The sequence below is a fragment of the Pistacia vera genome, unplaced genomic scaffold (genome assembly GCF_008641045.1).
Source record: "Pistacia vera cultivar Batoury unplaced genomic scaffold, PisVer_v2 Contig674, whole genome shotgun sequence".
NCBI lineage: Eukaryota > Viridiplantae > Streptophyta > Magnoliopsida > Sapindales > Anacardiaceae > Pistacia > Pistacia vera.
The window spans coordinates 285,159-297,987 of NW_022196528.1; the positions used below are offsets into that span (position 1 = coordinate 285,159).

The 12,829-nt window shown below is 34.9% G+C and overlaps 1 protein-coding gene across 1 annotated transcript; it reads left to right on the forward strand.

Moving 5' to 3' along the window:
* The first annotated feature begins 6,190 nt into the window (after positions 1-6,190).
* Positions 6,191-9,357, forward strand: LOC116113207 (glutamate receptor 2.8-like). The gene is made up of 4 exons (XM_031399359.1): positions 6,191-6,978; positions 7,264-7,582; positions 8,353-8,768; positions 8,860-9,357. Exons 1-4 carry the CDS (start codon positions 6,193-6,195, stop codon positions 9,307-9,309), a joined length of 1,971 nt encoding a protein of 656 aa, XP_031255219.1. The 5' UTR covers positions 6,191-6,192; the 3' UTR covers positions 9,310-9,357.
* The last annotated feature ends 3,472 nt before the right edge of the window (positions 9,358-12,829 follow it).

A 12,829-nucleotide genomic window follows, 5' to 3' on the forward strand; every position in this document is an offset into this window, starting at 1 on the left:
TTGGTCTTGGTGGTGATCATTAATATCATAAAATTAGGATCATGTAATATTGTCTGACTCTCTCTGCATACAACCTGAACATTTTCATAAATCAGCCAAAATTCAGCCAATTTTTTTTTTTTTTTTTTTCACTGCAAATTGATTGACGATGGTCGGGTTCTCCTCACATTTCAAGTCTTAAAAATACTAACATTTGCTCCTCTTTTTCTTGATATCTTTTTCTGATACCATAACAAGCTCACCATCTTCCTAGAAACTGCTTCGTCAAAATCAACTTACCTATCCACTTTTGGATTCAAAGATTCAGACACAAGTCCTGATTGGAGCAAGCTAGGATGAAATACTTTTAAAAGGTTGTTCTGAAATTTGGACAAATTCTATTCAAAATTCACCAGGGTCTGGTCTGGATCAATATAATATAAAAAATATACTTTTAATTTTAATAGTTGCACATGAATTAGTCAAGGAGAATTTTGACTTCTGTGTTCTGTTGCATGGAGTATTGGTCAACATAATGGTACCTGGATGGGTCACTCATAAGAACTTCAGATCAAACGAGAAGAAATTCTACATGAGAAAGCTGAGCATCTTTTTAATAAAAGCTTTTTGTCAGTATTGAATATTGTAAAACCGATATTGTTTCATTATTTATAGAGAGTATGCCTTAGCATGCGTATAAAAATTAGAAACGCTTTAGGAAATATATTGATTAAATATATATGTTTTTAAAAGAATTTGTTGGCATGATTTTCCCCGGTCCGATTAACGCCAGTTGTCTGTGAACCATGCCAAGACCGAACGGACATGATCATGCACATGTCGCTTCTACAATGGATGATTTAGTCAATAAGTCCATTAGACTAAACATCACCACTTAACTTAAGTAGGGACAAAACTGACTCAGGTCCAGATTAGGGGATTATACATGTAATCCACACCGTAACCTACCAACTCTCAACTATTACCCGAGGGAAAGGAAGCTTCACCTGATCAAAACATTGAGATATCGAGAACCATTCAAGAAACCCTTCAGGAGAAGAATACGTTGCTTGTAATGAGGATGATGAAGTTCTTCTTCAGTGGATAGTGCTCACAGTTCACATCTGAGACACCAAATTAACAGTTGATTTTTAACTGTGTTTTCATTATCCTGAACATTATCTGAATTGAAATGAATTTTAAGGATCTTGGTCTTGGTGGTGATCATTAATTATCATAAAATTAGGATCATGTAATATTGTCTGACTCTCTTTGCAATACCTAGATCTCTCAACTGAGCATTTTTCATAAAACAGCCAAAATTCAGCCAATTTTTTTTTTTTTTTTTCACTGCAAATTATCGACGATGGTCGGGTTCCCTCACATTTCAAGTCTTAAAAATACTATAACATATTGCTCCTCTTTTTCTTGATATCTTTCTTTTTTTTTTTTTTTTTGGTAACCAGGGTATTCGGGCCAGTTTATACACACTTTAACTAATCTACGAGGTTCACTGAACACCCCACAAGTCCAAGAAATTAGGTAACCCCAAGATTTGAAACAAAAATTCAAAGAAGGGAGCAAACATCTTGACCACGAGGCCGATCCTTTGGGGTTTTCTTGATATTTTAATGGAGAGTCATTAGAAAAATTTATTTTAATAAAAGTGTATATATTTTTTTTTATAAAAGAAAAAAGTAATTAAAGAAAAAATATTATTATAGAAGATTACATGTAAAAGAATCATTGGTTATAAGTTCAACTGTAAAATGCGACTTTTTGATACCCAATGAGATGAATGTTTGAAAATTTTAATAAGTCTGTAAGTTAAAAATGAGTTAATTTATAAATCCAGTCCACCCCAAGAATAGATTAAATTCATTTCGAGAAAATGCTTGTAGAAATTTATAAATCCAGTCCACCCCAAGAATAGATTAAATTCATTTCGAGGAAATGCTTGTAGAAATAAATGATTGACAAAGTCATTTCCGTTTGTTAGAAGTTAACATAACCCATGACTTTGGAAGCTGACTAGCTGTTTTCATCCAATCACTTCTTTCATAAATTAATACATTGCTCTGACTTGCTGCTCCTTCCTCGAGCTATCAATTCTTTTTCTTATTAATTTTACAAAGTCAATTCGTTGATTATTGAAAAATTTATCTAACATAACTTTTAATAAATATTTTGAGTACCATACTGTTATCTTTTCATGTACACCAAGCCATGACTTCCCTAATTAACTTTATAAATGCTGGATTTACTCAACCTATAGCTAACACATTCTTCATTCTCATTCATGCAAACCTTTGTTGTCATGGTACGCTCTAGGTTCCTTCTTCTCTTCCTTCCGTCGTTCCTTCTTTCGATTCATGTCGTCGGAATCCATTCAGGAGCTGCAGAAATTAATGTACCGATTGGAGCTATTCTTGATTTAGACTCAGCCGAGGGTGCAACAGCTGAAGTCTCCATATCAATAGCCATCGCTGATTTTTATGCCACGCATTCTGATTATCAAACCAGGTTGATTGTTCACACTAGGAATTCCAAGGATCTCGTTGACACGGCTTCAGCAGGTACAAGTACCTGTAAATACATTACCTGATAAATTTGGAACATATCAACTGAAAAAAATATGTGTTAATATCTAGTTAAGTGTAATGTGTTGTTTATGCAATAATTTCCATTCATTCATTTATTTATTGTTGGTTGTGTCTAAATATATTATATATAGATTCCTTCATCTACAGTTTTTTCTAGATTTTTGAACATAGTAGGCAATATTTATTGGCTTCTAGTTGTGAATTATTATACCGTCAAAATAATTTTTACGCCAATATTTCTCCTTGATAATTTTCATACAATCCCAAATTCTTTTTCTTTTTGTCCCTTGATATACACTTTTAATTCTACAAGGCACTACCGACTGTTTGATTTGATCTTTCAGAAACGGGATCTGATTGACCCTGCAACTCTTTTAAAATGATATGGTAGACTAAATGGCATGGATCTCGCAGTTATAAAACGATGACGATGAATAAGAATTTTCAAACAAGCCAAAAAGATAAATAAATAAGCGAGAGAAGTGATAATATTATAATAACATTACATTAGATTAAAATCCAGTTAAGGGCTTATTTCTTGTAGTTATAAATATTATAATAGAGTTACAATAGATTAAAATGAAATAGCAGACTAAATGGCGTGGATTTGGTAGTTATAAATATTATAATATTTTAACCGTTAAAAATGTTGAATAAAATCTGAAAAACTTTAGATTAATCAGAAGTCTTGTGCTCGAGTCGTATCAAATTGCCATTTACAATATTTGTGGTTTATTTGGTTTATTGGCTTTGTAAGATGTTTAATGGATTCTGAAAATTAGTTGAGGTGAGTATAAATTAGAAAAAGTTAGAAAAAGAAAACTGAAAAATGAGAGAAAATTGACTTAAGCTTTTATTTCTTGCAAAACGCAGAGTACAAGTGTTTATATACAAATCAAGCTGTCTAGGTATCCTTGTGATTGTCCAACACTACACATTTTAGCCATTGGATTATCAGTAACAAACACAAAATGGTAGCTTAATAGCCNAATAATTTTTACGCCAATATTTCTCCTTGATAATTTTCATACAATCCCAAATTCTTTTTCTTTTTGTCCCTTGATATATACTTTTAATTCTACAAGGCACTACCGACTGTTTGATTTGATCTTTCAGAAACGGGATCTGATTGACCCTGTAACTCTTTTAAAATGATATAGTAGACTAAATGGCATGGATCTCGTAGTTATAAAACGATGACGATGAGTAAGAATTTTCAAACAAGCCAAAAAGATAAATAAATAAGCGAGAGAAGTGATAATATTATAATAACATTACATTAGATTAAAATCCAGTTAAGGGCTTATTTCTTGTAGTTATAAATATTATAATAGAGTTACAATAGATTAAAATGAAATAGCAGACTGAATGGCGTGGATTTGGTAGTTATAAATATTATAATATTTTAACCGTTAAAAATGTTGAATAAAATCTGAAAAACTTTAGATTAATCAGAAGTCTTGTGCTCGAGTCGTATCAAATTGCCATTTACAATATTTGTGGTTTATTATTGGCTTTGTAAGATGTTTAATGGATTCTGAAAATTAGTTGAGGTGCGTATAAATTAGAAAAAGTTAGGAAAAAAAACTGAAAAATTGGAGAAAATTGACTTAAGCTTTTATTTCTTGCAAAACGCAGAGTACAAGTGTTTATATACAAATCAAGCTGTCTAGGTATCCTTGTGATTGTCCAACACTACACATTTTAGCCATTGGATTATCAGTAACAAACACAAAATGGTAGCTTAATAGCCGTAAGATCAGTGTGTTATTCCTTTAGCTTCGATCCTGCTTCTCTTCCTTTCATTTTGCAGCTTCAACGTTGTTATTATAACGACATCATTCTCTATAAGTAAACTGACGAACTTTGACGACTAGGCACTCCGTTAGTTCCTTTCAGCAGCTTCTTAACTTAAAGCATCTCACGTCCACTTCCGTTAGCAAAAGAGTTAGTTGGCTTTGAGTCTTTGACTAACTTTTACACAGTTACAGACTAACAGTTCTGAATTTCTGCACTTCAAACTCCTCCTGCTACATTTGCTTTCATCAACTTTGAGCAGTTCAGCAATTCTTCTTTTATCTCAACACCGCTTAGTAAGGACGTAACCAGAAATGAAACATAGGATAGTCAAAGTAGGAAGAACAAAATAATTTTAAATTAAAATAAACATTTGTGTAGATAAAGAATTAGAAATAAAAGAATATATATTATCTAATAAATATAAAATGTATTAGTATTACCTGACAAATTGGAAGAACAGTACAATCAAAATAAAAAAAATATAAATATAAAATATATTAGTATTACCTGACAAATTGAAGAAAAAATGGGCTTGTCGGTTTGCTAGGTGGGAGAAAACTACATTTGTGTGGATAAATAATTAGAAATTTAGAAAAATTTTGAAACCTTAGTTGTTGAATCAATTATGAGCAATAGAGAAAGACTGGTCTAGGAAAGAAAGGAGGAGGGGTTTAGTTTTGATAGTCCAAAAAGAAAAATGAGACTTTAACTTATTTGATGGATTGAAGTTTTGTTGTAATTTATTTTTTATTTAGGGGCAACTGACTCCCCCGTCCCTCCGTTCCTGCCCCTGAGAGCCGCACAAGTTTTTCATATAACAAAGTAACTAATTCTTTTTATATGAACCTTGGCGGGACAAGGAAATAGATTAGAAAGAAAAAGGGAAAAAAATATAACATATCTAAAGATATGTTGAGCCTTGCTTTTCAAAAAAATGTCTATTACTAGATTAACAATAGGATTAAAGGATGCCAAAACAAAATGCATGATCCTAACATACAAGTTGAAGCAAAAACAATTAACATATAAACTAAGGTATATCAACTAAATCGGTAATCAATAGCTTAACGCTGATGATGGAGAATACTGATAATCTCATAAAGGGAGAATCCCACCAATTTAAAGTAGAACACTATAGACCTGTATTAGCTAACTTGTCTGCTGCCATATACACCATTGATATACTAACAGTACTATGTCCAGGTTATAATACAGATATGTTTATCTTACAATTGATTCCTATTTTATTACTCAAATTTTGTTGTTTCTGCAAATGCATGCAGTTGTGGATTTACTAAAGAATGTTCAAGTACATGCCATTCTAGGGCCACAAATATCAGATGCAGCTCCGTTTGTAGTAAAGCTAGGAGAACAATCACAAGTACCAACAGTTTCTTTCTTCCAAACAAGCCCTACTCTTTCTCTCACCAAAAACCCTCTCTTCATTCGAGCTGCCCAAGATGAATCCCTTCAAGTAAAACCTATTACAGTCATTTTACAAGCATACCAATGGTACGAAGCAGTTGTTGTGTATGAAGACACTAATTATGGTAATGGAATCGTTTCTTATTTAGTCGACGCATTCCAAGAGATTGATATTCGGCTAGCTCACATGAGTCCAATTTCTCCTTCAGCTCAAGATTTTGAAATTTCAAGAGAGTTAAAGAGGTTGAAGACAATGCAAACGAGGGTTTTCATAGTGCATATGACTAATAATTCCATGGGATCTCGTCTCTTTGAACTTGCGGATAAGGCAGGAATGATGAGTGAAGGTTATGTATGGATCGTCACAACTGGCTTATCCAACTCAATGAATGCTATGGACACCGAGAACGTTGATTCAATGGAAGGCGTATTAGGCATAAGATCTTATGTTCCCAAGTCCAAAGATGTTGAAAATTTTACAATGCGATTAAAAAGAAATCTCCTTTCAATGAAGCCAAACATTTCGGTGAGTGAGATTAGCATTTTTTGTTTGTGGGCATATGATACAATTTGGGCATTAGCCATGGCTGTGGAGAAGATTGAACTAACAAATTCTAGCTTCTTAAACACTAGAACAAACACTTCAACAGATTTTGAAAGATTAGGAACTTCCGAAATTGGTCCAAGACTTCTCAGTGAAATCTTGAACACCAAATTCAATGGATTGAGTGGGGAATTTCATTTGGTTAATGGACAGCTGAAAACTACTTCACCCTTTGAAATAATCAATGTGATTGCTGGAAAAGGAGTAAGAGTAGTTGGATTCTGGACGCCTGATAAAAGATTAACTAAAAAATTAGTTTCAACTTCGTCTAGCAACGGTTTGAAAAAGATTATATGGCCTGGAGACTCCACAACAATTCCTAAAGGTTGGGCTATTCCTAATTTAAAGGTAGGGATTCCAGTGAAAGAAGGTTTCAAACAGTTTGTTAAGATGCATAAGGATCGCCATACAAACGAGACGACTTTCTCAGGATTCTGCATAGATGTTTTCCGAGCTGTGTTGAACGCATTAGATTTCAAGATTTCTTATGAATTTGTTCCCTTCATGAATGATACAGGTGGGATGAATGGAACTTATGATGATCTTCTCCAGCAGATTGAGGAAAAGGTTAGTTAATCAGCAATCTCATTTCTTATGTATCTTTTTCGAAAACTTTATTTTATTAACGAGCGTTCACCTACTAGCTTAAAATTCTAGGTAGGATGATAATTTAGCAAAGTATCAGAGTCAAAGGTCTAAACTTTGAATCTCCACATTCAACTTGATAAAAGAAAAATGAAAAAATTTCAAGTTTAATGTTGAGTTCTTACCTACTAACTTAAGTTTTAAAGTGGAATGACAATTTAACACATTGAACTCATTTGACATTTATTGTAATAATTGAATATATAGAAGGTTCATGCTGTGGTGGGAGATACAACGATTGTGACGAACCGGACGTATTATGTTGATTTCACATTGCCATATTCGGAGTCAGGAGTGACCATGCTTGTTCCAGTTAAACATGATAAAAGCAAAACCATTTGGATTTTCTTTCAACAACCTTGGAGCTTGGATCTTTGGTTAACCGCCATTGCTACTTGCATCTTCATAGGGCTTGTCTTACGAATTCTGGAGCACCGTAATAATAACACAGAGCTTGGAGGGCCACTTAATCGACAGCTCGGCATGATCTTATGTCTTCCATTCTATGCTCTGACCCTTCCTGAAAGTAAACATTCTTTACCCTTTTCATTAGTAATCTTGGTCCTTTTCAATTAAATGACTATAGTGCACTAATCTTTTAGTTCAACTTAATACTAAAAGATGCAGTATATTAATTAAAAAAAGTCCTTGGTATTTATCTCTACAAAATACATGAGCTAAATTAACATTTATAATAAAATAAATACTTATATGAGACAATCTCACAACTTCATTTATTTGACGAGGGAAGATTATTTAAAAATATAAAAACATGTGTGATGTGTCCTCTCATATTTGTCAAAATTTTTATTTTACCCACCCATCACCATATTAATGAATAACTATCAATTATCATTCATAAATAATCACTATCATAAGTTGCAATTTTGAAAATTAACCATACATTTCTTTATTTTATTGGATGGTTTCACTGCATCAGTCAAGTGAGGTAGGAAGACTGTTTTACGTAAGTTTTTCTCTCATAATAAAGAATATCATACTATACCCCAAGTCCCCAACGCCAAGCTGGTGTCAATATTTGCCAGCGTTGGAAAACTGGGTTGGAGTGGTCTGAAACTTACCTAAGTTCATTTGGGTGGCCTGACGCCAACACACCCGTGTGGGAAGAAATCGGGTACGCCGGTGCAATGTGCGCCGTGGAAGTCTATTTACCGCCAACGCCACTAGGTGTTGGCTTAATGTGTACATTCCGACACAGGCTCCTGGTGTCAGAGAGCGGAGTCGGTGCATTAAACTTTTCCAGTAGTGATGGTTTTCTTAAACTGTATGTAACAGAAGAGCTGGTGGCCAAGGGCTCCTCGAGGTTTGTGCTGGTCATATGGTTATGTGCGGCATATATCCTGATGCAAAGTTACACAGCAAGCTTATCTTCTGTCCTGACAGTAGATAAATTGAAGCCAAAAATTGTTAGTGTGAAAGAGCTGCAAAGCAAAGGTTACTATGTTGGATACCAATCTGATTCCTTTGTAAAAGATTTATTAGTCCAACAATTGAAATTCAACGAGACTAAGCTCAGGCACTATGGGAAAGTACAAGAATATCATGAGGCCTTGTCGAAAGGAAGCGAAAATGGAGGTGTTGCTGCCATCTTCGATGAAGTTCCCTACATCAGGGTTTTCCTTGCAAACAAAAAGTATAGTTCAAATTATATGATGGCTGGGCCAACTTATAGAACTGATGGATTTGGCTTTGTAAGTGCATAATCTCTCTCTTTAAACCAATTATTGAATTGAATACATCATACTTCAATAACAATGTTTTAATTTTATTTTTAATTTCTAGGCATTTCCAAGAGATTCCCCTTTGGTTTCTTCTTTTTCTAGGGCGATATTAAGAGTCATGGAGCAGGGAAATATAATGGACAACATTGAGAAACAGTATTTTGGGCACAAAATTATATCTCTTGATCTAACTCCTCCAATCTCCACAGACAATTCTAGTCTTGACGCCTATAGTTTTGGAGGCCTCTTCATCATTGTGGGGACTCTCAGTTTGTTGGCTCTCCTCATCTCAGAAAGCTATATTTGGCAGAAACCTGCAGTTGCACTGGCTCAAATATTTAGCAAAACATTTCCTTCATCTCAGCCTTCCAATGGGAATAAATCTGAAATTCAGATAGCTCAAATGGATCATGTTGGTGGAGATTCGTCTGAAGTAGAAGGTTCAGGGAATATTCAAAGGATTTCCGCCAAAGAAAATGAAGCAGAGAATGTTGATGCTGAGCCATCATAGCTTGGTTCTTGATATAACTATGTTAAAGTCCAAATTTCAAGATAATTTTTTAGTTTTTTTTATTAATAAATTCTCTCGTTCTATCGAGTTTTATCAAAACAATTCTAGATGAAACTCAGAGTATTGATCTCCTTCTTTTGAGATTTGTCTTAATTAATATTAAAGACTTTTTGTTATAGTTATAGAATTAATTAAGCTGAGGAATGAGTCATATTAAATTACATTATAGGTAGTGTTTGGTTCGGGATAATGAAAGATAACTTCAGTAATTTATCTTTTAATCCGGCCACTATCATGTTTGGTTGTCAAGTAATAAAAGATTTCGGTAGACTTTCAATGCCAATAGTGATTACTATAGGTAATATGGGGGTAATCCGATTACCGACTGAAAGGGTGTTATTTTTTTATTACCTGGGTAGTCTACTGTTCATACTAATTTTACCCTAAATTAATAAACATTTTAGACACAAATGCCCTCATATGTCTACAAAATAACAATTAACCCAAATATGTGAAATGACTTCTGTAACATCATAAATTAATTTCTTGGATAGAAATGCCCCTCACTATTTACATCAATAATACCCAAAACACCACAACCACCCAAGATGGTTGTCGACCATCGGCTGCCGTAGGCAGTCGCTGGAATGGCACACGATCGACCGGATTTGGCTAGTTGTACATCGATCTAGCCGAAAGCTCAGCCAGATCGACGCACGGCCGACCAAATTTGGCTGATCGTTGTTAGAGTCATGAAAGTGACTCTATTTTAGTGATAAAAAGACCCTATGTGTAATTGAATTGAAGTTATATTGAGACAATTAAGAGAAATTATGAATTTATGTTTAAAAATCATATTTTGAGTTTTTCTTACTAATTTGGCATGTTTGGATTGAAATTTGAGATTGTGTAAGTTGATATTAGGATGTGATTTATTTTCTAGGGTTGATGTTGTCTCATTTATGCCATTCAGGGGTCAAATTGTCATAATCTTGGGGTTGATTTTGTCACTTTCAAATGTGTAGGGACTAAATGGTAATTTTCCAAATTTTGTATAAAACTGCAGCTCCTGGTCGCAGATTGGGTGGCTGCCGCCCACCAAAACCCTTCACCTTCTCCGATCAGATTCCGACAAGCTTCTCTGGCGACGGTTCGTCTTCCTCGTGCACAGATCATTACCATCCCGTCATCACCACCGTGATAACGCATCTCCATCGCAAATCACGCCGCGTTTTCTGGCAACGCTTCGCATTCCAGCCATGTTGGGCCATTTTCTAACGATGTTTGGGCTCCCTAAGACTTGATCTTCCTTCCCCACGGCCGGATCTAGCACTTCCACGCTTTAGCCGCCACAAAAACTGCCGGAATCCGCCATCTTGTCGTTGCGCTTCTTCATCTTCCAGCCGAGATCTTGCTCATTTTCAGCAACCTTTCACCTTCCCAGGACCTGATTTGAATTGACCATCACCAGAGCTTTCCATCGGTACCTTCGGATCCCATTTCCGCCACCATTTTCTGGAAGACCTGCCGAAAAATTAACGTTTTCCGGTGAGTGCAACTGTTCGTATTTCAGGCTATCCATTGGTCGTTTTGGCCCCTTCTTCGCATCATATCGCTGTCGGTTACTTCCTCTCCGCCATGATCAGTTGAGTTCCCGGTTCTCTATTACAGTGTAGGCGAGATCGAGATTGACTCCATTGATCTCCTCATCAGTTCTCGACTAGTTGGATGAGCCCGAATGTTGGACATTTGGTTAAGTTTCTTGTATTCAGATTATATTTGTTTTCGTTTCAGTTTGTTTGCGATGCTTCAATATTATTCTGATGCTCGACGTGCTAAATTGATAATGTCCATTGAGAATGTTTATTGATATATAACTTTTCGCATAATTGAATGTCGGTTTGAGATTATTGAATGTTGATTATGACTTTAAATTTCTTCGGTACTAATTGCAATCAAGTTGTAGTAGCGTTTAATATCATTTCTACTAGGAATGCATTTGTTGTGTAATTAGTTGATTGGATGATACACGTTGATATGTTGTACTTGTTAACGTTGTACCAACTAGTGGTGTTTAAGGGTTTAGCGTTTTTCGGTAGTCGATGATAGTTTTTAACCAATCGATCTGTAACTAAGACGACAGGGAGATAGGATAGATTATTCCTAGATTGTCGGGAGATATTTTTATTGATTTGCCTAGCCTTGTAGGTTTAGGAAATTGAAGAGCGAGGAGAGGAATTGTGAGAGTTGGTCTTGAGTCAAATCGAACCCGTTGCGGCAACGCTTTTAATATTGTGTTTTAGTTAGCAATTTATTTGATGCTTTTTAATTTCCTGTAAGTAATTAGTTTCCTTAGTTTTAATCAATCATTTTCCAATTTCTCTTTTGTTAACTTAAATATACATTAGGTCGATGGTCTTGTTCTTTATGGATTCGACCCTGCTTACCACTAACTGCGGTATTTAGGTTTAATTTTGTGGCCGTGACGACTAGTTCGATAATCGTGCGCTGTTCCGACGATTGTCAACGACAGCCAGTAGTTGTCTTGGGTGGATATGGGTATTTTGTTAAATTTAAAACTTTTGTTGTGTAGGGTGTTTTAGCTAAATTCTCAGTTAAAATTATATTATTATTAAAAAGGAAGGGCAATTCAGTAAAAGCCTCTTCGATAATCTTTTATTCCTCCCAACCAAACAAATTAATTATTTATACCCACCAATCTAACCAAACATATTAATATAACATTCCCTATTAATCTTCAAGGTAATATTCTATATTTCCATTAACATAGCATTGTTAGTAATACAATATTCCCTAAACCAAACGCTACCAAAGCGGTGTTTGGTTGGGAGTNAATGTAAAGGGGACAGAGATTTATAGTGGTTTGGTAATCTTATAGATTACCTACATCCACTCTCCAGGGCAATAAGCAGATTTTCACTATGAGAATAAGAGAATCTTACAGAGATACGCTCACCCTTTACACAGTGCACACACCCCTCTATAAACCCAGATCTCAACACCTCTCATACACCACACACCAAATAACCAAGCATTAGTACAGATTTATACAAAAAAGGAAAACAGAAAAACAATCCAGCTAAGACCTACCACTACCGTTGATTCCATCAACGCTCTTCGAAACTCCAGCGCATCCAACATTTTGTAACAAATTTTTCTCTCTCTGTTAACCAAGAGAGAAAACTCGAGAGAAATGAAAAATGAGCAAAACCTAATTTAAATTAGGTTTATTGAAAATTAGTTTTGACAGAACTGCCCCTTTGCTTTAGCAAAAATGACTTTGACTGCCCAATTAAACTTTGACTTCCACATGGGCATAAATCAATTGCCACCTCACAACAAATTATTACCTATGAAGCAACAAGCCACTGAATTATGGCCTTCAGCTTAGGATCTCCCCAAAAAGCACCACATCCCCAATCCCCAGTCACAATCCCTAGAGAATCCTTTTGTTTCAAAAACTGACAACTCACTGTACAGAAGCTAGATCAATTTATTC

Coding starts and splice junctions, on each gene's coding strand:
- LOC116113207 (XM_031399359.1), top strand. CDS start 6,193: ATGAATGCTATGGACACCGAGAACGTTGATTCAATGGAAGGCGTATTA. Junction 6,979..7,263: donor TCCAGCAGATTGAGGAAAAG/GTTAGTTAATCA, acceptor TTGAATATATAG/AAGGTTCATGCTGTGGTGGG. Junction 7,583..8,352: donor TGCTCTGACCCTTCCTGAAA/GTAAACATTCTT, acceptor TGTATGTAACAG/AAGAGCTGGTGGCCAAGGGC.